The 25,908-nt window shown below is 35.2% G+C and overlaps 1 protein-coding gene across 6 annotated transcripts in view; it reads left to right on the top strand.

Annotated features, from left to right (window-relative positions):
• ssh (Protein phosphatase Slingshot) overlaps positions 1–25,908 on the top strand; it is a 256,624-nt gene that overhangs the window by 210,447 nt on the left and 20,269 nt on the right. The window contains exon 1 of one of the 6 annotated variants that reach the window (XM_017910246.1): positions 4,822–4,849. The exons of the other annotated variants lie outside the window; for them this stretch is intronic. Within the exon in view, the coding sequence (XP_017765735.1) occupies positions 4,836–4,849 (14 nt within the window). The 5' untranslated portion in view covers positions 4,822–4,835. Of the gene's footprint in view, positions 1–4,821; positions 4,850–25,908 lie in introns of those variants that run through there. 6 annotated transcript variants of the gene reach the window in all.

Genomic DNA, 25,908 nt, shown 5'->3' with positions numbered 1-25,908 from the left:
CGTGTATAATTCCGTATGAAACTGCAGATGAGCCGACAAATTTCTCGCTGGGAGATTCAAGTTACCCAGACGTTGCTCATTCTTCTACACCTGGTTCCTGAATTGGCCAATCGAGAGAAAAGGTAGAGGAGGAAGAAGCAGCCCAAGGTTAGATCACGAATCGAAGATTAGACGTACGTTTCGTGCATCGGCGAGCAAAACTTTCCTTTTCGAGGAACGATAATTAAATTGCAAAACGTCTGATTAGCCAGCAGACGTGGTAGATCAGGTCACAGGGGAAAGAAGAGCCGTGGATTCAGCGTATTTCTCATAATTCACCCATTGTTTAACACAGGATCAGCGGTCGCCAGTCGAATAAGTCCGTATGCCGTGTGCGTGCTTGCAAAGTGACTCATCTTCTCTTCGAGAATTGCACAAACGAGAAGCATAGTCGCAGGTGCGTCCTCTGGTGCATCGCGCTGCGCATCTGCCTCGTCAAACAGGCACCCATTGTTTCTGCGACGATCCCAAATGGTTTATAGGAGATTATTGTTATTCGACGAGTGATTTGATAAATGTCGAGTGGCGCAGGTTAGACGTGGACTGAATGCCTAGGCGACAAGGATGAACGCAGTATGGAAAATAGTAAAAATGATGCGATCCCCGAACGTGATGGAATGTATATAGAAAGCTGAAGTTGGTAAATATCCACTGTGCTCGGGTTTCGAAGTCGTGACTCATGCAAGGGTGGTGGATGACCAAAATCTTTTTCTTTTGCCGAGGTACCTTTGTTAGGTACCTTTAAAGCGGTATATCGTGGAAAAATAAGAATAAAAGGATTCTATGATTTAAAGTCAAATTTTATTGTATGTAAGACGGTTAGTAGCGTATAACGATGTTGATAGAAATATGGAAACAAATTATTATCTTCGGAATATCGATATTTTTTAAATATTTATTTATCTACTATAGATTGCTCAACGTAATTGGCAAGTTTTGGGGCCAGAATTTTTCGTATCTCTACTTTCGTTCTCTTGAAAATTTTCACCTAGATGATCCAAATTTGTAGAAAAATATGTACAGTGTGGTTAATCTTTCTTTACATAATTAATTAAGATATATTTTACATGGGTGTGTATGTATGTATGTGTTATATTGCTCTCGAGCAACATTGAAAATTATAGGGGCTGCCTGATGAGACAAGATGATGATCTTGACGAGTGCTGTAATGTTTGCTGAATAAATAAGTAATTAACTAGTGCTTTCTATAGGAATTAGTTTTGAATCTGCGATTGTTCAATTCAAGAAAAATTGTAGGAAATAAATTATTAGATTCCAAGAGGGAAATAAAAGTCAGTAAGGATGATACAAAAATAAGTAATCTAAATTAATGATTATAAGATTATACGCAATTTAGGAGATTAAATTAAATTAGACTATTTAACGAAAAAGCTAGGAAAGGATAGGAGAAATAGCTTAAAAGATATATTAAAAACTGGAATATTTCAGATATGCAAATTACTAAGAACGAAACGAGTTATTATCGCATGTTTTTCACACGGAGGAAAATTATCAATAGCAAATAAATCTATCTGTGATTTCCATTTAATTGATGAAGATATTTCATCGGTATGCATAATTGCTCGTTCATAAATCAGTAAATATTTCACGTTCCACAGAGATCTTTGAAGATTATATCGCTTTTTGTGCGCGCATCGTTGAGATTAGATCTAGATAATTTCAATACAATAACTCGCAAATATAATCTTGATAATGTATCTTTGTTCCGTTCGATGCCTGATTTGTTAGTACAGTCTTCTCCTATATACATACATATGCATACATGAAACACACAAATCTCAATGTCCCATCTTATATCTCTTTTTTCCTTTGTTTACTATTGTGTTTGCTATTAATACTATTTAATAAATCTTCTCCTTCTTCTCTTTGTTTTATCTCTTCTTTTTCTAAATCATATTTCCTGTTATTTATATTATATTAAATCGAGTTTCTTCGCCATTTGTTAGTACGTGTATTTCGAGAAGAATTATAGATACGTTATTTGACGTAACTATAGTTGACCAGCATAGCGAAGAAGAGGCTGCAGAAATCTTAAATAGCCTCGAAAATTTAGTATCTTTATATTTAGGATTATAATATTGAATTTACTTTTCGAACTTTTTTTTCGTTTTTAGATAACTATTTTTGAAGGGAGACTTATTTTTGGATTTAGTAATAGAAAATCATTTACAGACTATGGTAGTGTTTTCTTATCAGTAGTTATGTGTATTCGAAAATAACGTTGACAGCATTATTGTTTATTCGAGGAATATAAATTAGCATATTGTTTGACAGGTTGCACCGAATAAGTATTATATAAAATGATGTTTGATGATAACAATATAAGAAACAGGGCTGTAAATAGTATCTAATTAAATAATTGCTTGCTAGTGTCCTATTAGACGATTATTATAACTCGTTGGTTACAGTTAGACGAAGTTATTATAATCCCATTCAAATAAATAGACGTGGTATTACCTATTGGAATATTTACCGACTCTTACATCGCTTAATTTCTAACTGTTTCTAAATTTAGAAAATTTTTCAATCCTTTGTTAGAAAATTTTCTAATGATAATACGAAGAAAGTAGAAATAAGCATTTTCAATTCTTTGATATAAATACAATATGTTCTAGAGAGGTAAGATTAATTGCTTAACACACTTGCAAGAGGTAGTAGAACGAAATAATCCTTAATCAGACAGGTTTTATATAAAGTGAAACCTTCAATGCTCTATTAATAAAACTCGAGAGAACTTCTCTTATAAATAAAATAGTATTTAAAATAATATTTAAGTAATTTTTTACATTTATTTTATTGTATTTCCGAAAATGTTAAATTTGGTTTTAAATATTCTCAAGTAATCGAACATTGTTTATCGGTGCCAGTGATTTTAACTTATTTCTCTTGCAGAATCTGTGATGTCATTCTTTATGTACAGATATATTAGCAAGAAAAGAAGAAATAAGCAAATAATCTTACATCTCTTCCTTCTTATAAATTCAGTAATTTTAGTTACCAAATTATATCATGAGCAAAATAATAAGGGACATTATAAAGTAACTAGACAATTTAAGGTATTTAGGTTACCCTAACTTAAAGTACTATACAATACAAGGCAATAACCAAAAGCTCGCCTCAAACATCAGATATGACACAATGCACGTATGCTCCTAAACCAGAAAATTAAAATAGAAATTCGATAATTTTAATAATCACTAATCGCTACCAAATAATATCACGAACAAACCGATCAACGGCACGACATTTTCAAAATTAAGTATCGATGCTATGAATTCGTTAAAAGGCACGAAGACACCTGAAGACGCCTAAAATTTTCAATGCAGTACGAAAGCACCATGCAAAAAGTCACTATGGCGACGAGTATACTCGACTCGATGGATAAGAAAAGAAATAAACAAATAAATAAATAAACGTGCGAGTAACTGTACGTAACGAGCACAATACCGGTAGTGTATCTAAGATCAACAGGATCCCGAGAAGAAAGTAACTTTCAGATTTTAAAAGAGAAACTACTTTTTGAGCGCGGTTGAAGGCGGATCTAACAACACCTCGGCGATTTGCTAGTCTGCAAATAGACTTCCAAGAAGTTTCGCGGCGAAACCTTAAAATTGCCGATTTCTTGAAGGCTCCTTCGACCTGAGCCCCGGTAACGGATCATCAGCCGAGCACCCATGGCTCGGAACCCACGCGCCAAGATCGGGGGCGCCCGGTGGACCCATAAAACTTCGCCCAGGTCAAGATCCACTTTCTTTCCCGCGAGAGGTCATCCTCCATTCTCCCGTTTCCGGTGCGCTGCCGTCGCATGCCACCGATGGGACGGGTCCCTTTTGTACGCGCGAAAAAACCGCCAACACACCTACGACGCTAAATATGGCTGGACTGGGTCGTTTGTCATGGCCCCACTCCTCCGCCAAGCCTGTCCTACGCATACTATTCTGATTTGCTAGATCCTACACGATCGGATCGGAGCTTGTCCGCCAGTCGACGGAACGTGGCCGTGCTAAGAAAAACCCGTTCGTCGAAATTTAGCCGCTCAGCGTCTGTTGATCCTCGAGTTAGACGTCTGGCTGCTCAGCCTGAGCGCGGTCGTTCCAACAAACACCGGATATTCGGAAGTTCCGTTTTGTACCGGGTATTTCTTCTATTTTAAACCACGGGGTACTCCGTGGACGAAATATCACGGGTTCCCACTCGGAGGTTGGCTTGTGTTGCGCGTGCACGGTGAAATCGGGAGAAAGATCCGCGCGGTTTCCTTTTGGAAGCCTCTGTTGTGCGACGAGAGTCAGACAGTGCGGAGTTCGGGTATAAGGAGTTCGATGAGTCGGTCGTGTTCGAGAAGAAAGAAATCGTGGGACGAGGAGAAAGAGAGAGAGAGAGAGAGGGGATCAATCGCAACAACCAGTCTTGGCCAAGGTTAATCAGGGTGAAACTGGATTCCGGAGTAGAAGGGTCGCGCGGAAAACGACAGGCGTGTTGAAAAGCGAGCTTTCAGCATCGCAGAGGGAGCAGTAGACCCGGGTTTATCTCGAGTCGGGCTAATCCGACGACCTTGCAACCCATTGGGACTAGCCTGAAAAGGGGCAGCGGGCTCTTTGGTCTCTTTAGCCGGGACGGTCCGATGACCTTGACGAGAATAACTTACAAGGCCGGACATCAGCCCGAGAGGAAACATGGTGACGCGTGGTTCCGTTTACGTGGCGGTTCTCTTTGTCTTGCCGCTGATCCCGTGGGTCTTTGGAAATCTCCGCAGGAGCAAGCTCCTCGCTGGCGTCATGAAAGCTGCCAGGTAAGACCCTTTCGGGCCCTATCGCGTTTCCTGTCATTGTTGAATTTCTGCGAAGGAATGTCTCGGTATAGGGAATAAACGCTGGTGCTGGTGAGATGTGTGAATGATGGAAGATGGCTCTGTAATGACCGTAGTAGGAAGCCAGAGGATGAGGCTAAATGGAGTTGATGAGGAATGTTTCGCGCGATCTCGCGTGGGCAATGCCTTGAAACTGGCGGTAATCTATTGGCAGGAAATTGAAATTGCTTCTTTGAATTGTCATTCCTAATGTGCAATTTATCGATAAAAATATGGTTTCATCGGAAACTACGTCAGTTTAGACCATGAATTTTTTTTAATAGTGTACCATGATCGATTAAATGGATGGTAGCTGGAAAAACATGAAAGACGAAGAATCTTAAAAAGAAATAGAAATAGGAGAGATAATGGACAATTGATTATACGTGTACTGGAAGCAAAAAAGCTATAGCAAATGCGGAAGTTTTAATAAAAAATTTTAAATTGGTCACTCAGATTGTGATATGTTCAGTGTTATTAATTGTTAAATAGTATAATTAAATATTTTGATATAATTGATTGAACTTTGGTGAAAGTTTTTAATATAATATATTGGCATCGCGAAAGTTGAAATTGGTTCCTTGAATTATTGATAAAAAAATTTCTCGAATGGAAAACTACTCGATTTCAAAAGGTTGAATTTTTAAATACTCGTTCGATCGTGGCCATTAAATATTTTATAATAATTTATTTATTTTTGATTTATTATTTTTGTTCTTTTGCTTTTTTTTTTTTTTTGTTAATGTGAAAGTTTTACGAAAATTGTTATTTTCGAGATATTGCAAATCTTGTTAGGGAGAAATGGTGTATTGTTGTGAAATTATTAGACTTGAACGAAAGTAGCAACATTCGTACTATAATTAGGTACTATCATTAAAGTCACTACGTAAGCAGTGCTATTAACTTCTGTACTATTATTAGTCGCGCTTACAATGTTATGCATATAATTGCATGTTCTTTGATAATTTTTAATACGTGTGTTGAAAACGACACTAATTAGGATTGAAATTATATATTAACTTTATAGAGATTTCGACCTGTAGTTAAATATCAGAGTTTAAATAGCTATAGTATATTAGTTTTATATTGCTTCTTACCAATACGATTGAATATGTCGAATATGGGATTATTAAATGCTCCATTGTATCGTCATACTTGTCTTTTATTTTTGTAAGTAATAGTGTTGTCACATTTTTGTCTATTTCACTTCGAGCAGTTCCTCCAATCATATCATTTCCTAATTCATAATGTTTGATCTCCTATTAGGTAATTAATTTTTCATACTAATCATTCTTTGGCGACTACAATAAATAAAATAATAGTATTCCATCGTAGATCAAGTCGTAGAATCGCTTTAAATAAACATAGTTGATAATTGCAATTTTCTGCTTTAATTGTATATGTATGCTGATCCCATATTTGAGAGAGAAAGAGAGAGAGAAAGGAATAGAGAAAGAGAGAATATGATGATGGATAGGTCATACTTGGAAACCTTCAGATCAAAGGAACTGAAAAAGGAGCCACCATCAAGTAAAGCAAACTTCCCATTCAAGAAATATAGGTTACAATCCATAGAACGAAGTTTAGGTTAGGTCATAACCTATATTTTCCGAATGAGAGATTTTCAGTTAACATATCTTTGGAAAATTTTAAACGATTACTCTCTCAAACTCTGCCACATTATTTGGACCAAGTTCCTCTAACTATTCTACCTAACCTATATTTTTTAAATGGAAGGTTTGCCATAGCCAAATCACCTTCTTTGGATTTCCCTGCTCTTGAGGTTTTCGACGTTGTGTCAATGCATTTCTTCTCACAGCCTTGAGCATTGCCCCAAGTACTCACTGTCCTTGCATTCCTACTTTTTTAAGTCCAAGTTGCTTTTTCTTCCGAATTTTTGAACACTAGTGTACATACGTGGTCATTGGTCTTTTAGGTTAGATCGGTGAAGAGACATCTTATACTTTGAAACACTAATCTCTAATTAAATAATCATTATACTTTCGTATTAAGCAAGAACTAACCTATTAGTTTTTTGTTTATAACTAAGAAATTTTTAAATATATAAATTTTATAATTCATAAAGTAATGTTTTAAAAAAATTGTGATTTGCAATTGCAGAAAAGTTACCCCTTTTTATCGTCATAAAATTATTCAGAATTATTTATGAATTGTGAAGTTTTTGTTTTTTTATCAAAACTGGTGTGTAGTGGTACATTCTTTTGATTTTATATTGTTCTCAGATAAATATTTTTTATTTTTTGTTCTATGGTGTAATTCGGTTCTGCTTATAATAGGGTGTTTTCGAATTTTAATATAGAAGGTGCAGTTTTTACTACTTTTAAACAATTATGCAAGAGCCATTCGTATATTAGTATGGCCTTATGCTCGAGGTCATTGCCTTGGTAAAAGTGGAAAGTATCTAGAATCTCCATCTTATGAACACTTTGCTTTAAGTTCCTTTTCGAAATATTTAAACATATTATCTTATCCATCGTTCTATAATTCTCTATACATTAATATCAGTTGAAGCATCTGAAGAGGTTAGTTTCCTAATTGTCCTAATATTATCATATTTCAAAATCTCACCTTTTCTATTAAATATTACTCTATTTTTGTCATTTGATATCTCAAACTCTGCAAGAGAAATCGTCACTCACACGTGGATGATATGATCTCACAATTAGACAAAACTTGACTGTCAAGTGAAAACAATGAGAACGTTACGATCAATCAGCAAAGGTATCAAGCTTCGGTATGTTACCGGTGAAATTAAAAGTAAAAGTAAACCTACAAACTGAAAACTGCATTAGGTACAACGCGTTTTACCTGGGTAAAGTTGCACGATTTAAATTAAATTTCGTTATTCGTAGGGTCAGTGACCGACCGAACGAAGAAGTTACATTAATTTCCGTACTTTACCGACGGGTCATGGGCAATGTCAAATTTTACCCGGGTAACTTTAGGTTTAACGGCTCTTTTACCTTTACTCGTAATCCATGTACAAAATTAGTAAAGAAAACATATAATTTCACACAGCGTATACCCGCGAATTGAACGTAAACTGCGTAAAAGTACGGATATAGGAAGCTCTGAGAAACGTAACTGCGTCGTACGAGCGAACACGTCGCTAAATAAGAAGTTCGAGGGTGCACACGTGCTCGGTCGATTATTTCCCGGTCGTGTTTCGGCGTGGACGCGGTTCGTATGCCGTTGCTCTGATATTCTTTGTCCCTTCGTCCGTCTCATCTGCTTTCTCCTTCTTCTCCGTTGGCCTGGCACCCGGCCAGCGGTGAATTCGCCGAAGAAAATATGCGCGTGTAACAAGACGTTCTTCTCGGCCAACGGTGCACTGATCTTTTCGCGATTAGTGCCATCTGTGACAGGCGAAACGCCGAATTTTATTCTGCGTGCTCGCCGCCACGTGGCGCGCGCCACCCTCCGCGCTCCGCCATAACGAAGCATCGACGCGTGAAACGCGGAAGTATCGGGAATATTGTCGATTAAACTAAAGTTGCTCGCGAGTTTCGAATGAACTGCCAGTGGGAAAAATATTCTATATTACGAGAGAATAAAGGTGGTAAAAGTTTATTGATTTATTCAGTTGAAATTTAACGAGTTGTTAATTCTTTAGCGCGAGAAAATTGTATGGATTATAATTGGTTTAATCGTGACGGTATTTGGTTATGTTTGTGGTGACTCGTTACAAGAAGAATGTTTTGGCAGAAATTGGAAATATACCCGAGGTTTGTACAAGCTTTGGCATTATTCACATAAATTATTCGAAGAATAGAGGTTTGAATAATATATTATCGTATTTGACTAGATATTGTTTGGAATAATTATGTATTAGTTTCTTTGAATCGACAAATAATTTCTTTTTAGGTTATGTTTCTGAAATTAATATCAAAATATTCTTGTATAATTAATTTTCCTTTATATCGAATAATTTATTTTATTTATATGCGAAATCAATTATTTGAATGTATTTTATTTGAACTAAAGACAAGATGCAGGTACTTTTCGCGGGTTATTTGAAAAATTAAAATGACAAAGTACTTGAAATATTCCCGTGTTTCAAATAAAGTGTATTCAACTCCGGATTTGCTTTTTATTTTGATTAAATTCAAGTTGTTTTTGAATGAAATTTTGAGTACTTTTGGTTTTATATTTCTTTTTATCTTTTAAGAAATTGTTGTGTTTGCTTGTTAGGTAAAATAGGTGGTTAATTTGAATAATAATTGCTGTAAATGAATTGATAAGATAGTGCCTAAACAATCTTGATATAAAGAGTAGTATAAAGAGTAGTAGATTGGTTCAGAATTAATTTATATTAAATTTTATATTAATTTGTTTACAGCTCTTATATATTAATAGTTTGATTATCAATAATTGTTAATAATTTTATTATTTAATTACTAATTTTCGTCCTTAACTATAGATTTTAATATCCATATACAATAAATAATTTTACAGATAAATAAATTTATTAATTACATAGATAAATTGTTGCTTAAAATGGTACTGGCAAGATATTTATGATGCTTACAATTTATTGGCAAGCAATTGGCAGTAATTGCAAGTATCTGCGCATGCATCCACGTCGAATTTGGATTAAAATCAAGTACAAATTATTTTTGTTCAAACTGACATAATTATTTCTAAAGACATCAACATGCATTGCAAAAATTTATTTCAGTGCATCGGGTGAAAGGGATAAATTTAAATAATTAAAAATTTGAAATAGTTAATTATCGTAGGTGCTCTATTAATTTTTGTTTTCGTCTGAAAATTAAATATTAATTAAATTCGTTATTTAAACGGAACTTATGTTCGTCAAATTTATCATAAAAATAGGACATGTTTTCGATTCCCTTTGATCCAGAATTTTTGTGTTATTTTAATCTGTGGAAATCCATTTATAACCGGTTTATTTAAAAGTATAAACGTGTCACGGGTTTTCCGTTATTGCAACTGAATCACTATTTCTTAAAGACCTGACCAAGTAAAAGGAAATTCAATACTTCTCACATTCTTTTTTCCTGGTTTTATTCAAAGTAATTCGGAGAATCAATGATTACCACTTCAGGGACTGGGAATATCTGCTATTGAGAAATTCCTTCTTTCCAAATTTGTTCAGATCGATTACAAAAACATTGAGCAATCGTATTAGTAATAAGGAAAGTTATACATTCGAGAATTGCGAAATTAATTAAACATTCGATTATAATTGATTATATATTTATTAGTATCCTAAATTGATTTCTATAATTATTTTACCATAATTAATTGTAATCGAAGAGCTTCTTATTTGATTATTTAAGAAATTTTATTATTCGAGTACCCTATTTCTTCTAATTAATTCTCTGAATTGTTTCCTTAATTTTTCAATACACAATTAAAATTTAATCAATTCAGTAATTAATTAGTATTGTTCTTTTTAGCTGTGTGGTTTAAAAGGAACCAACGTTATTCGATAATAAATTTCAAGACACGTGTCTACGCTAAATTGCACGATAATCCGGTTCAAGACATGCCACTCGAAAAATAAATAAATAAATAAATAAACAAAAGAGAAAGGATATCGTTTAAATCATTATCTGTCCAAAGATACCGGATTCTGTACATATGTACACGTCTACGTGTCTACTTGTTACTCAGCATTAGCAGCTTGACAGTAGCTCCGATTCTCGTGGACCACGACTCCATTCAATTAACCGCATAACGGACGGTCGGCGTCGACATCGAATTGGATTCGTGGCCGAGCAATCGAATCGTCATTGCTTGCTTCACCGGCCGTTCCATTTAGGATCAGTCGATGACGCGACTCATTATAATTACGATGCTACGCCTCGAGCCTCAGTCTCTCGCGTGCTCTTGTCCTCGGCCGTTGCGCAAACCGACGGAACATCGACTTCGGCTTCGTTAATTGCCAATGATTCGCCGTTTCTTCGTGCCTTTTTGCTTCGAGCATTACACCAGACGTGAACACGCGGAAATCCAACCGTGACAACGCGCGGAATCTCCGTACAGTTGATCGATGGTCCCAGACGATGTGGAAGATCAGATGATTTTCCAAGTGTCTTCTATTCCGCTATAGGTAAACGCGAATACTTGTAGTAGCTTCGATATTTTTTCATTTTCACGCGACTCATTCATAGGTCGACGCAATTAACTCCACTTGTCGAATATTTTTTAATTTTTGCGCTAAAGTATGTCATTTTTTTTTTATTATTGTTGTTAGTATTGTCTAGTGTTCTGTGGTATTAATCGATTTGGCAGATGAGCAATTTATGGTAATGTTTTGTGTGAATGGAAATTGTTAGGTTTGTTGTCAGTGTCAATAGATCATTCATTTCTCATCAAAGTACATAGTGACATGATTTTTCTCTATTTGTATCCCAGTCTTCGACCAGAAGATCATATCTATACGTACTCGATCATCTTCTGCTCTGATATATAGATCAGGCTTGCTGTTTAAATTTATGATTTCGAAATATAAATTAGTCACATTGATTCATTGCGAATTCAACGAAGTTAAATTTCATCTTATTTCCCCAATTTCATCGACTTTCTACCATCAGAGATTTAACGATGATGTTTCATGCAATTAAAAATTAAGAGTAGAAGATAATAAAATTTTCTTTTAGAAAATTTCTTGTATCCACAAAGTAAGAGAAATAATTAGGAAAGTGGGTTACAAGTACATTTCATTTTCATAATAGTTTTTTTTTTATCTAATAATTTAATAGGTATGATAGAAATGTGATAAGAAAAATGTATAGTATAACATTCCTTTTTCCATCAGAATTATCACATTTTAAATTATTATATACTTATTAAATAATGAAATAATCAGAATTTTGTTTAATTCTTCGATAAGGATATACCATTATTGGCCACAAACTTCCTGTCTTAATTTTAAATGAAAAAATTATTAATTAAATCGATCATTATCATGGCATTCCAAGAAGATGTAATAATTAAGTGATAATTAAATGGAATAAAATTTCGGGAATAAAATTACCGTATATTTGTCCTTGTTTAAGATCGATTCACACGGGTAGAAATGAAAATAATTTTCACTTTGTACAAGGAAGCGACATGAATATTCATGTACAAAGTTTCTTTTAATTGCAGTACCCTATTGAATTCACAGTACGTAGAACTATGCGTCGCGTTAAACAAACGTTCGTTCCAACATTGACTTTGCATACAAAAACAGGGAACAGAAATAACGTAACCTTGTAATTCAATTTCCTAAATGTTCGTAAAAGCGATTGTGAAACGTACACGTTGAATATTCAAAGTAGGGAATAAACGAGCACAGCCTCGTACTAAACGATCTCCATTAATTCTTTTCAATTTCTCTTAATATTCTAGCGATTGTCCCAGTACGTCTACCTAATTAATAAGTACCATTAAAAATTGTGCTTTCTCTATTTAAGCATCCTTTCTTTCGTGGTGCTTCAATTAACGTAAATATGGTAAAAATGGTAAAAGTAGCTTATTCCAAGGAACTAATTTATATTCACGGTATTAAAGCAAAGAAATCCCAGTTCAGTTCCAACTCTAAGATTTATTAATGGAATTAAGACATTAATTAAATTAGATGAAACTGAGATTTTTAGGATTTACGGTATGTACGTATAAATTAATTCTTTCAGTGAATATTATAAAAATTCGAACTTTAGGGATTTTTATGTTACATTTTAGTATATAGTACATACTTCAAAATTAATGTTAGATTCTACATTGTCCATTTTGTAAATCTCTCAGTGAGTATCACAAAATTTCAAGATTCTGCAATTTTTCTTTCCTATTTTGTCACATTCTCAATAACTTAATTAGCATTCTTCGATCATTTCAAATATTCTCCATCGAAATGCAAATGATTATTAAACAGTAATGGAATCATAAATAGCAACAAATACACAGGCAATCACAAAAATATTCTCATCTCTTATTGTCACCTTCACATGATTCCTATCTTCTCTTCATACAAATTTCAAAATTCTCATAAATGGAATTATATCTTCAATTGATACAACCTCGTTGTAAAATGATGATTCAGTCTAACAAAAACAGGGATTAAGTTTATGTCACAGTGATATGCTATACAAATTTGTCACACAAATTTGTAGAAATGAAAATACTTGCAAATCCAGCTTATCTCAGTTTATAGATTGATTCGATATATTGCACACATTCTCACCGATAAGATTCTCGAAACTCTCGTTATAAAAGTACATCGGTAATGTTAACTTAATCCGCATAATCAAAAATTTTAAGGCATAGATCACTTCACCGACTCTCCCTGCTGAAACTCACGCCATGACAGTGTAGCAATCGTCAACAGCCAAAAATTTGGTATCAAAGCGAGCCTTAAGTCTGAAAACTGTAAGAAATAACAATCGCATTCTCTCATTGTGCTTCTTCTTCTCAGCAACTAATCGTTAACCCATCATCCCAGGAAAAAACAGGTCCACATTAATCTCCATTAGTTCCGCTGGCCACTTATTCCTATTCATTTATAGAAGCAACGGCCAAACTCTAAACCCGTTCACAACTAATTAAATTTCCCTCGTTTCGCTTACCCGAACCGTCGTACTTCCCGTGGACAGCGAAGATTCTCTCTCGTTCCTCGCCGCAATTGGCGTCGATGGTGAACCAGGCTATCGACAGAATCGGTACCGGTTAAATGTGAACGCGTTACGTAAAATGTTTAATTATAAATACTCTTAGCGTCCTCGCTGCTGATGATCGTTGTCAGTTACGCAAATGCACCCAATGCCTGTGAGCGAGTTGACACGATGCGGAACCCGAGTTTGACGTTCCGTCAGCCTAAGCCTGGCGCTGCTGGCTGGCTGATAAACCCGGAAACGGCCTTATCTAATCGCTATGGAAGAGGCTGAAGGGAAAGGACTACTTAGTTGACGATCCAAGAGCATCGCGTGCTATCTTGAGATAGCGATAAAAATAAACTGGCTCTTAAGCGTACCTCGTGGTGGCTAAATTTAATTTTACGCGCTACTCATTCGCCCTGGCTGCTTCCTTGAGGTGGATTTATGATACAGGTGGATTGCAATTGTTGTATTTGAGTGCGTATCGTAGGTTCGAGTGATGGAGTACGTTTGTAAATCGTCGTGCCAAGTGGTGACTTCGATTCGCGTTCGAGTCGCTGACACCTAGCTAGAACCCAATGCTGTTGCAGTCTCAGGCTTTAGGTATTTAATATCGGATAATAGACTACAATCATTTTCTTAGTTCACCTATTTACTATCGCGAAATTTTCTTTAATATCTCTAAAATTTCAGCGAATTGTAATTCTTTATAGAGTACTGTCAGCAGTACCCAGAAATGGAAGAATTCGTTGCAAATTGATATTCTTCGGCTATTGTATGTGACTTTCGAATGTTTTGTTTCTCCCTGAACGTGTCGTTTAATCGTAACATTTTTGAAAAATGTAATTCTTTTAGTTTTATATTCAGCTGATTCTAGGAACATATTATGTCGTAGCTGATCAGGGTTGTCAGCGTTCGGTTCTGAAATGGTTATGAATAAAAGTCTTTATGGTTAGAGGAAATTGGTCTTGAACTTGTTAGTTGAATAAATTGATTGAAAGGCAATTATACTAATTATTCCTCTAATTACCTGCTGGTAACTATAAATTGTGAAAGGTGGATGCGTTGTGGTCTTGAGGTATAAACACATGCCTGAGAGCTGCGATTAATGCATAGTAGCTATACTACATTATCGGAAAATGTTTAGACTTACTTTTTGACTTAATTTCTATATCGAATTTCCTAATAGTTTTACCATTGATTTAAAATTAATGCTATGAATATTAATAATGATTCTTGCCATTAGTTAACTTTTAATTAGCATGTTTGCTGAAATACAGAATTCTCTGTTGACTCTTTCAAGATTTTTGGGTGCTGTCGAACATGTAATGGTTTCATATTTTTCCATGAGATCTTCTATTATATTTCTATTATTCACAACAATTTTTTAATTATTTCCCACACGTCGATTCTTCTTATATTAGGCTACGTTTACACGGATTCACTTTCGTTAACACATTCGTTGAGTTTTTCTCGTTGCTCGAACTGTCGACGTGTGCCAAGGTCAGTGTTTCTGTGAAGCCTTGAGGAATTGAACAGTGTGTGCCTTTGTACTTTTTCTTCCCTGTTATCCCGTGGGTCATATTATGAACAAGATGTAGTACATGCGTGACCCTCTGCAGTGATTTTTCGCGGCCAACACCTGCTGGCAGTAGGCAGTAGCCTCGTAACAGCAGCATGACGCCCCACAGGGCACAATCGAGTGAGACAATAACTGTATATATGTATAGGTAAGTACTTGTGTCGTAATCGTTGTATAACATCGTGCGAAGGTTATCGAAGTTTAAGTGTTCGATTAAATTTTCTGTTAAATATTATGTAGTATAAATGATATAGTATGTTTAAATTGTCGATGATATAATAGATATATCTAGAATTTTTATATGGGTTCTGCGTTCCACTATAACGTTTATGGTTTGGGTGATTGATTTATTAATACTTCAACACGGAGGTTACTGCAGATATATAATTTAGTTCAATGTCGTTTAGATAATGTTCATAGTATAGTAAATATTGTATAATATGATATTTAGATGAAAGATAACGTGACAAATATATTCAGAAGCTTTTCGTGAATTCTCTATTTCGGTATGAACCTTTGTTTATTTTATTAATAATTAGATGCATGAACTGGTTTTACTTCTGTAGAATTTGGACATCTTTGCAATTTTATTTGCAATTTAACTGAAGTTTCTAGGTACAAGGAAATAAATTTTTAATATTTTAGAAGTTAGTATTCCACGCTGTAATAATAAAATTACACTGATACTTTTTCTATACAGAGGCAAATTTAATTAATAATTTTAATTTGAGAAATTAATATTTCAAACAATGCCTTGGAATTCGGGCAAAATATTAGGAATTTTGATACGTAACAAAGACTATAGATAGTATCATAATTATTAATACAGAAGTAATTAGTATTTCGACATCAATATAAATGAACTCCCATACGTTCTTAAATTAATGATACCTTTTATCTCTAATTGTAACGTACAGTAACGTGCGGTACAATTAAATTTCCATTTCACAAAATTCGATATTTCCCTCGAATTATTCCATACCACAATTACATTTCGAATACGTGACTAACAACCAGCATACACGAACTGACAAATCCTGAAATAATTAAAACATAATTCCTTCGAATAATTCACAAAGAACCACATACGTTTCGTTCCACTCTGAAAAAGAGAACAAATTGGACCGGAGGATCGTAAAAGAAACAACTTATCCAAACTGGCTAACAAACAAAAAACCAATCTACGGAAATAGGCTGAAATTAAAACTGAAAGCTGAGACTAATTCCTGATGCAGGAAATTGAAAACCAGAAACCTAATGAAGAATAAAAAAGACGGTACTAAAAAATGCACGAAGAGAGCAGTAACAAAAACAAGAATCGTAATCGTGTTGCTGTTAAAGACAACGGAATCGGAATCACACGAACCTTAATAAAACGCGAATCTAATTGGAAAGCGAATCTAATCGCTCAGTCCTTGATGAAATGTTTAGAACGAACGATGAAAGTTCATCTGTTGATTCATCTGCCTTGCAGATCCTGCCAGGGTTTACGAGTTGTGTCGTGATACTTGAGAAATTGTCGGATACTGACAACGAGAGTAACATGGCTCACACCGATTTCAATGAAATTTTGCAGAATAATTCATATTCACAGTAAAACGTCGATTTTGCAAATTAATTGACAGGCAAATCTGCTCGGATAATCGATTAGGTAGGAAGAAATGGATGATAAAGATCAGCAGTGATCAAGGAATTTTTCAAAGATAGACATCCATTTCTCTAGGATATCGTGATCAGGTAGAAAGGAATTTTTCCATTATGATACAATGACACCTTTTAGGGATAGGGATTTATGGCAGTATCGAATGACTATCGTCTCTAACTACATTCGATTATTAATTGGGAATTAATTGGAAAATAAATATTTAGATAATTTTATCTAATTCGGAAATTAGAAATATACTTACGTCCACTCGTGATTGTCACTATGGTCGTCAAATTAAGGTACATCCTGTACCAAACTTTCTGATCCTTCCTCAGTTCCAATTTTCCGATTGAAATTTTTCGACGTTCCAGGAAGGAAAATATTTCATTTATCATTCGGTCTGAAACTGTATTTGCTACTTCAAATTGTACGTACATAGCATCGAGGAAGTCGCAAGGCAAGAAATTAAGTATACTTTTAATATAAACTGATCTTTATCCTGCTATTATTCAGTCATTCGAGAATCGAGCGTTGAACAGAGCAAAGGAAATTGTATTAGCATATGCTAGACAGAATGTGCTCTGATACTTGATATGAGAAAATGCCTATTAATATTGAGATTCGAATCTGCTATATATACGTATTTATATTAAAAAGAATTTACATTTATATATACCTACACACGTATGAACCTTGGATTCTAGAAACCTCGAAATATAATTCGTTCATAATGGTTTCCAATAATCGTAGAAGAAACTATCTTCTATATAATCCCCTTGGTAATCTCAGAATATTCCTCTTTATATCGGTATTTTCATTCATTCCAATCGCACAGGTGTTTCATTATTTCAGAGTCGTTATTATCACTATATTACACCACGTACCACCCTTACGCTATATTCCAAACCTGTCTTTCTCTACCCCATAGTAACAACGCGGTTCGGTCGATTTTTGCCGGTGCAGTATCGACATGTTCGACATTTGGAGAGGATTTTCAGCACCCAGAGATCTCTCTGGGAGCGCCTCCGTGTTCCTCTTACGAGAGCCATAAACTCGAGGATCGATGGGTTCCTGTCGATCGAGCATAAACGTTCCTCCTCGAGGCGGTTCGTCGAAAAACTGCTACTCGGCCGAAAAGTTACCTCATCGTTGCCTAAGAACTTCGCTGCTCTACACCGAATAACAGTCCGCGACGTTACATCACGTTCCTTAAATTTCTTGTAATATCCGTTCCGGGTTTGTGAATCGTGAAAGGATTTCTTCAGCCTCTGGTTTCTTTTTACGCGGGCTTCTGTGGCGTCGGTTCAGGAAGGATTTCTTGAGAAACGAGGATTACGCGGTTGCTCGAAAGTTTGGGTACACTTGTCGTTCAGGGAGAAATATTTGACACTGTTTGTGGTAATTTTATAACGCTATTGCAACGATGTATCTGATCTAATTATTCTGATATCGACAGTTTGATGACGTAATTAATCAGTTATATTGATATATTAACGGGATTTATATTTGGAAGAATTTTCATTAAAAATTTGTTATTGTTATTCACGGTAGTGTGTGGTTTGAGAATATGAAGTGCATTTTTAGTGAATGCCAAAATTAATTCTAAACATGAATGAAACGATAATAAGAGGATATGAATATGTATATATGTTACACGCAATGTGTTAATTGTATCATATTAATACTTACACGCACTTAATATAATGTAAGTAATACAGTAGTAAGTAATAGTAGTAGTAATATAGTGTAACGCTTCAGTTTTGGATTTTTACGTGTATAGACATAGAAATGTGAAATTACGCTACAATTATACGAATATGTATAAACAATGATGGCCACCCATTATTGACGGATGTATCACTATGGTGCAAAATATATTTACATATAATTTACGTTATTTCACCATAGGTGAATGGAATAAGAAGGAAAAGAATGCTAAACTGCACGATCAACGCTGTTCATAGTAGAATAAGATTAATAATTTTTGCAAAATTCGATAAAATTTAAGGAAAATAAAACCTGTGCATCTCGAATCGTCGAAGAATACATATGAAAAGTGTGGAAAAATTTTGACAACGTTTTACCCTATAAAAAAATACCCAAATGTCATACTTCCTCCTTAACTCTTTGAGGCTCACGATTTAAAACAAAAATAAGAAGCCCAATGCACAGAATATTACAAACTGGGACATCCCGTCATGCAACTTACGTCTTAAATGAAAGACAATGAAACACATCCTTTTGCCAAAACATAGCTATTACTGCATTGCCAACTGAATGCAAAACTTTGAATAAAGTATTAAACTGTATAACTACGAATATCGTCAACTTTTCGAGGTGAGTGGAAGTATATCCCACCATGCATAAACAGTTTTCAACAGCTTTCAACCAACCTAGCCCCAAATAGTTAAAGCTCCCACGTCATCTTCGACGATACACGAGGAAACCCTCTAAAAATCCTTTCATTTCGCGCGAAGAAGTAAGATCGTTGCTTAAACAGTGTAAAATATTGGATGCGTCAGCTATTAAACCTGTACAAGGCGTAAGTTGAAATTTACAACCAGTAGTGTATGCTGTCGTTCGAAACTATAAAGTCACCTGACTCGTTTTATACGTTGGATAAACATCAGAGTATTAAACGGTGTTACAATCAGCCTGATCTTATAGGGGACTGTTTAATGTTTGTTTTATGATGGCAGCTTAAGCCCTATCGACGTTATATCTCACTAGTATAGCGGAAGCCTTGTTAACGTTCCTAGCTATCGAAATTATAGTGCCTTAAAACAGGCAGTATCATCGAAATCCGACTGGTTCGTTGGGAGTCGCAATTCTTGGATTAAAATTTCAACGTTATTTTAGTATTTACGAGCTTCACACGTTGTGAATTTTTATTTTATCATCAGGTTACTTCGGCTACGCGTATACCTTCGGAATCCTGCAACCTCTCTTATCAGCGCGAATAACTTTTATTGCCAATTATCCCTGGCCAATTTAGTATTTCCGCTTTCACGTGTATATCTTGCCCTATAAATTCACCTTGATCGGAGTAATACGACTTCATGGAAGGTACACTGTTGCATCTTTGCAAGCTTTTGTGCGGGAGCCTTCTCTAGACATAGCGATCCTTCATCGATGTGTTACGGAAATTTTTAGACGCGTGTGTTAAGAATTTTTAGAGATTTTGAGATAGTTGCTTGTTACTGGTATTAGTATAAATATTATCATTGTTATTAAATTTATTTTCGTGGGAAATCTGATAGAACTATATCTTTTCTTCCAATATCTGTTAGCAAAACGCCGGATTTTTATTAATGAGTTTACACCTGCTATTAGTTGAGAAGGATTGAATAGATAGTCAAATTACTCTCGAATTATTCACAAATTATTCTGTTTTCTATGCTTTCCAATCATCATATCCTCGCAACAATTGTACATTAGCACGCCAACTCCATTCGGTCGATCATCACGCCACGAAATCAACTGCTTCATACTCTGATAATTATTGCGTCTATCGTGACAACTCGCTTGATTGCTCGATTGGAGCACGAAGTTCTATTATCTCGAAGATCCGAGAAATTAGTCTTCACTGATACGGTAATTAATACTCTAGAGACATTGCAGAAGAATCTAGGAAATAAATCAATAAATTTGGAGGAGACTTCTCTCAAACAAGATTCCTCATCAATTCCTCAAATTTTCAGATTATTTCCCTTACTAGCTTTAATTCCAGAGTGTATAAAGGTACAATTTTTGGTTTTCGTGAATGCAATTTAAATTTATTTGTAGCTGTTTGTTTGCTCGCTGACCTGAGAAATCACACTATAAAAAGAAGAATTACTTTAGACAGATTTAACAGTGTACAGTATGGCAGGATTTAACAGTCTGTTATATTAACACTATACCACCAGACGAAGCGAAATTTTCATAATGGTTTTAGCCTTACATTGTTTGGACATGTTTGCTTATGGCAAGCACTCTGCGCCTGGTCAATCAGATTAAGATGGGGTGCGAGTAGGTCAGTCTCTAGTTTCATAATAGGATACAAAACTCTTCAGACCCCAAGTCCATCGTGTACCAGTAATAAATTTCCAACGAAATAGTAATCGGTAATCAAATATGCAAATATAGGGAACCATCTGGAAAATTTTCTTTGCTTGAAAAAAAAACAATCGCAACCTCGGAATTTTTCATTTTGATCTGAAAATTGGGATCCATTAGCTAAGTACATTATTCGACATCGATAACTTAACGATAAAATATACCTAGTAATATAATAGGAAATGAAATATGATAATATTCGTCAAATGCGAATATGTTTCTGCATTTTGAGCCTGCATCGTGGATAATGTATTCACAAGGAGTGGCGAAAGATGAAAACTGGAATAGCCGGGCATCGTTGAGTCGTCGTTTCACAGGTTCTCGAAATATCAGTAAGTGAAATAGCAAGTGTCTGTGATAACCATCAGATGTTCACTTGTTACTGGATAAGTTTAGACTTTTCACTGCCACTTCAGTACAGATGAATCATCCATGCATTTCATCGAAAGTATACACCGGCTTTGCTTCGTTCGCTTTAGATGTCGATCAGATGAAAATAATATTTACACCTTTCACTACGAATGAATCATCCATGATATATATCCACGGCGCCAAGTCTAAATTCACAACTTCTCAGGCATATAGAGTCGCAGAGGGCAATAACCAGCAACATATGTATATAACTATAGTTGCGTCACATTGATAGCAACTGTTGCCCTTCAAATAAATACTGAACAATCAAAATTCGATTTGGATCGACGTGATTTGCTATAAACACTGGTAACAATAGTCTCGAATATAGTAACTTTCAACGATTCGGAGAAATCCCTGCCAGTAATTAGAAATTCAGATTTTTGACCAGTTGGAGTGGCTTGCACTGTCTGTCAATGGTCAGATCGAGTGGATGGAATCACTTTCACGATGATTGGCGATGTACTATCACCTTGTTCACTGTAATTGGTCACGTACTGAAGGAAGAGGTACTCTGACCTCGGAAGAAGTCTATTTGCCAAAGTGGTCACAGATGACAGGAACTATCGATGAGAGAAATAGGTACAGCGACCAACTCAGTCTTCTTGACTCTATTCTAAAGACTTCTTCTAAAGTTCAGCAATAGTCTCGCAATTTTCCCGATATTGTGGCTGTAAAAGCCATTTCTTTGAGATGACACTATCAGATAGAGACGAATTTTACGTTATGACACGCTTTAGGGATCAGACCTTATGCCAGAGGACATCTCGCACTTGGATTTGGTATCGACTAACAATTATCGCCAACTATCATCTCAAGTTTTGGACAAATTCAAGTTTTACAAGTACATATTGTCAACAAACTTGCAGGACAAAGTTAGGTCTATAGCTCTGATCAAAAGATATCCATTTCTTCGAGAATTTTTACCTTATAGTGCAATGGGATTTCCTACGGACAGAGTTCTATGGCTGAGGACCCCATCGAATGACTATTTGAAGCCACAGAAAAATTCAAGTTCTAGGATTATCATCGAGTTATCGATAGATACGCGAGACATAGTTAGGTTTAGAGCCTTGGCCAAGGAATGCTGTAACAAAAATGAGTTCATTGTTCGACGATATTCGAACAAAACACGTCTATCTCTTGGCGTTCCCTACTCATAGCTTATCTTGCCCATCCTCGACACTGGATAATCCTCGGCACAAATTACTCCGCTCGAAGCAAATTTCCTCGCCGTTTTCATCTCCACGAGGAATCTTACCCTCGAGAACAAAGGAAGTTCCTGCGGAGGAACGTTAAAACCACGCAACCTCTCCACTTTACCTGTTACTCGCGGATCACCGTTAGCCTTTTATTGCGCGTACACGAAGAAAGAATGCGAGAGGAGAAGAGAGAGCAGCGAGCGAACGGCGAGCGAACGAGGGCGTAAAGGCTGCCACGAAGTACTCGAGCTCGAAATAAATTAGGAAGAAGGACATGGAGGCCTCGCGAGCGAGAAAAACACACGCGCTGCCACCAGGTGCAAACGAATCGGTGGACGCGTAACCGCGGCCAACTGGTTATCTTTATCGTCGGGAAACGACATGGCCGTCCGTCTTGCGTCGTTTATCGCGGCTAATTTGTCGTTAGCGGTTTCCTAGAGAGCGTTGCCAACCGACCGAGTGTCCCGCGGATCACGCCAGAAGACGACGTGCACGCATCGTCTTCCTGGATATCGGAATCCTTGGAACGTGCCATGGCCGTAGATTTTCGCGGAAATTCTCGACCAGTCTCTAGTACCACCGTTGTTTTTCCTTTCCATTTCCTTCACTCGGTGTGAGAAACGCGTAAACTGCCGGCCAACGCACGGGAGCCTAAATCGTTCTAGGTCTGAACGAGAGAAGGTTGGGTGCGGGTAGGCCTCGCTTCGTTGCTCCAAGGATTTTCTTCTGGCTTCTGGAACACTCTGTTATTTAGAGAAATAATTCGATAATCATTTCTAGTGATTTTGTGTATGTGACCTGTGTTATGTTGCGCGACTGTTTAGAACTTTGGGTGTGTTGGCTGTTAGGTGAGTTGAAGCTTCGTTATCTACGGTGGGTGTTTAGGTTTTGCAGAGTTTTTCAACAGTCCTGTGGAGCTTATGAAAGCTTGTTTTTATTTTTTAGCGATGAGTTTGCTAAGTTTGTGAGGTGACGTTGAGTTCTTTTTCTCAAAAGAGAAAGAATTTGTACAGTGTAATTTCTTCGAAAATTTGAAAATATCTTGAAAATTATATATATTCTACAATTAAGTAGTTTAAGTAGTTAAGTGTTAAGTAGTGTCTTTTTTTGATTCTTAACAACTATGAGTTAAAGACTGCTCCGTGCCTCATATGAAATATGCAAATTAATTCGCTTAATTTTTAGGTAGAATTTTTTAACTAATTTTTGAATCGAGTTCAAACTATTTAAACTATGTAATATAAATATTTTGTTTAATCGCGTGATATAAATCATTAGAATTGTTTTATAGAAATAGAAATATAGATAAATTGTCATTTGAAATTACATAAAGTCAAATGATATATTTCTTCCATAAGAAAAAGGTATTTAAATATATCTGAATTAAATTCTTCATTTACTGTTTGAATAATTTCTAAATTAATGTTACTGACTATTCTAAAGTTTTGGTATTGTTAAATAGATTCTTCACAAAATGCTATTGAAAAATATTTGTAATCTTTCAATTTTAAACTCAATATTTAGCTTGAATTGTTTGATGTGTGATGACAGCGCTGTTTCCACATACGATATATATGTGTATGGAAAATTACATATATCCAGAGAATAAAGAAGAATTTAAGCAGTTAGGCAAGTATGCATATATTTGACTTGACTGGTTATGTAATGTATGGGTAAAATATTTACTTTACATAATTTTACAATTGCCTGGTTATATAGGAGGATATTAAATGACAGGAAATTACGTTGACAAATTTTTGCAATTATTTAATACGTTATTTGTTCCTCGACGAAATTCTGGGAATTATTATCAGTGAATCGGGTGAACGCCATTATGATTCGCTGGAAATTTTTAATAAAAATTATTTTGCTGACTGTATGTTGTTCCACTGTGAATAAGTAATCTTCGTTTTATTCGAACCTGCCACGAATTAAATGTATTCGAAATACGCATACCTCACATCTTAGGTAAATAAAAAGAAGAAATCTCGTCACGAAGAAGGTATATTTTGAGAGATAAATAAAAATTTGAAATTCTAATCACATTTTAATCGCATGCATTCCTACGCCGCTTTGATCATCGACTCTCGAAGAAAAATAAACAGTTACGACTGTAGTGATACTTAACAACTCAATCGAATTGCGCAATACCTTATTATACCATGTTTGCTATGTAGAAAATTTCGTCGTAATGTCATGGACGAAACGTGTGAGAATTTCGCTTTTCGATCGCCTATTAACACCTATTCAGAGATTGACAATCGAAAATGGGAATCCGAAATTAAATACGAGTGGAGGTATTCCTCGGTTAATTTTCTCATAAGTATTTGGTGTTTATTTTAAATATTAAAAATATTAATGAACAAAATACGAATGAAGAATGTTACATAAATCATAAAATTCGTAATTTCGGTTATTGAACTTCATCCTATGCTCGTAACTTTCTATCCACCTGTTTATGTTTATTATTTACAACTTTCACTATCGAAATACCGTTTTTCAGTATATCACTATATAATTAAGAAGACAGATGGAACGGAAGACCATGTGAAAAGAGAGTTATTTTTTTAGATGAAAATAACAGTAATTTCTTAAAAAGGAAATATCAGAAGCAATAATTTACAGGAGAAAGAGCCCATTTGTGTACGGATAGAAGTATTATCAAATCCTTCCTGAGTTTTGCCTACAAATAATAATTATACCAAGATAAGCATAAGCAATCCACTGTAGGTCATGGTTTTGCACGTTTATTAAAGAGATACGTCTAACGTATACTAGGAACTGAAAACCGTGTTCTTAATATAGGGGTAATTACAGGTTTCAACATCCGTGTTCATGGATATTAAATTCACTTTCTCCCATTCATGGGTGTATATTTATATATATATAAGTGCTTAGGTTTTAATCTGTATAATTTTTAGAACCCGTATACCTGGGAATTTAAATGCACTTATCTCGATAATTTGGAGAAATAAAAACGTGACCTTGCGAATTTCTAGGTTATAATTTCTCCTAAGAAATTTCTATTAATTAATCCTCTGTCAAATTTTTAAATATGACAAACAACATACTCGAATCTAAATTTAATAAACAGCAAAAACACCGTTAAAATGATTCTTAAATCCAAAAGAATCTAGAAAAAATTTCAATTTTCTATAACAATATGAATTTAAAACGTAATGATGAAAGCTGTTGGATCCTGCCGAATAATGTGACATCAAATTTGAAAATAACACATTTGAAACTAAATTTAATAAACACCATAGACGTTATTCGAATAATTCTTGAATGAAAAAGAAACCTAGAAAGAAATTCAATTTTTTGCAATAAAAAGAATTAAAATTTTCAAAAATAACCAGTAACATAATCGGGTCTAAAACAGAAAGTCAATAAACACCGAACAGTCAAGACGAATAGTCCTCAATTTTCAAGCAATTGAA

This window comes from Eufriesea mexicana, unplaced genomic scaffold (genome assembly GCF_001483705.2).
Source record: "Eufriesea mexicana isolate 0111107269 unplaced genomic scaffold, ASM148370v2 scaffold87, whole genome shotgun sequence".
NCBI lineage: Eukaryota > Metazoa > Arthropoda > Insecta > Hymenoptera > Apidae > Eufriesea > Eufriesea mexicana.
Note: the sequence above shows the minus strand (reverse complement) of the source record. Positions and strands in the feature narration are given on the sequence as shown.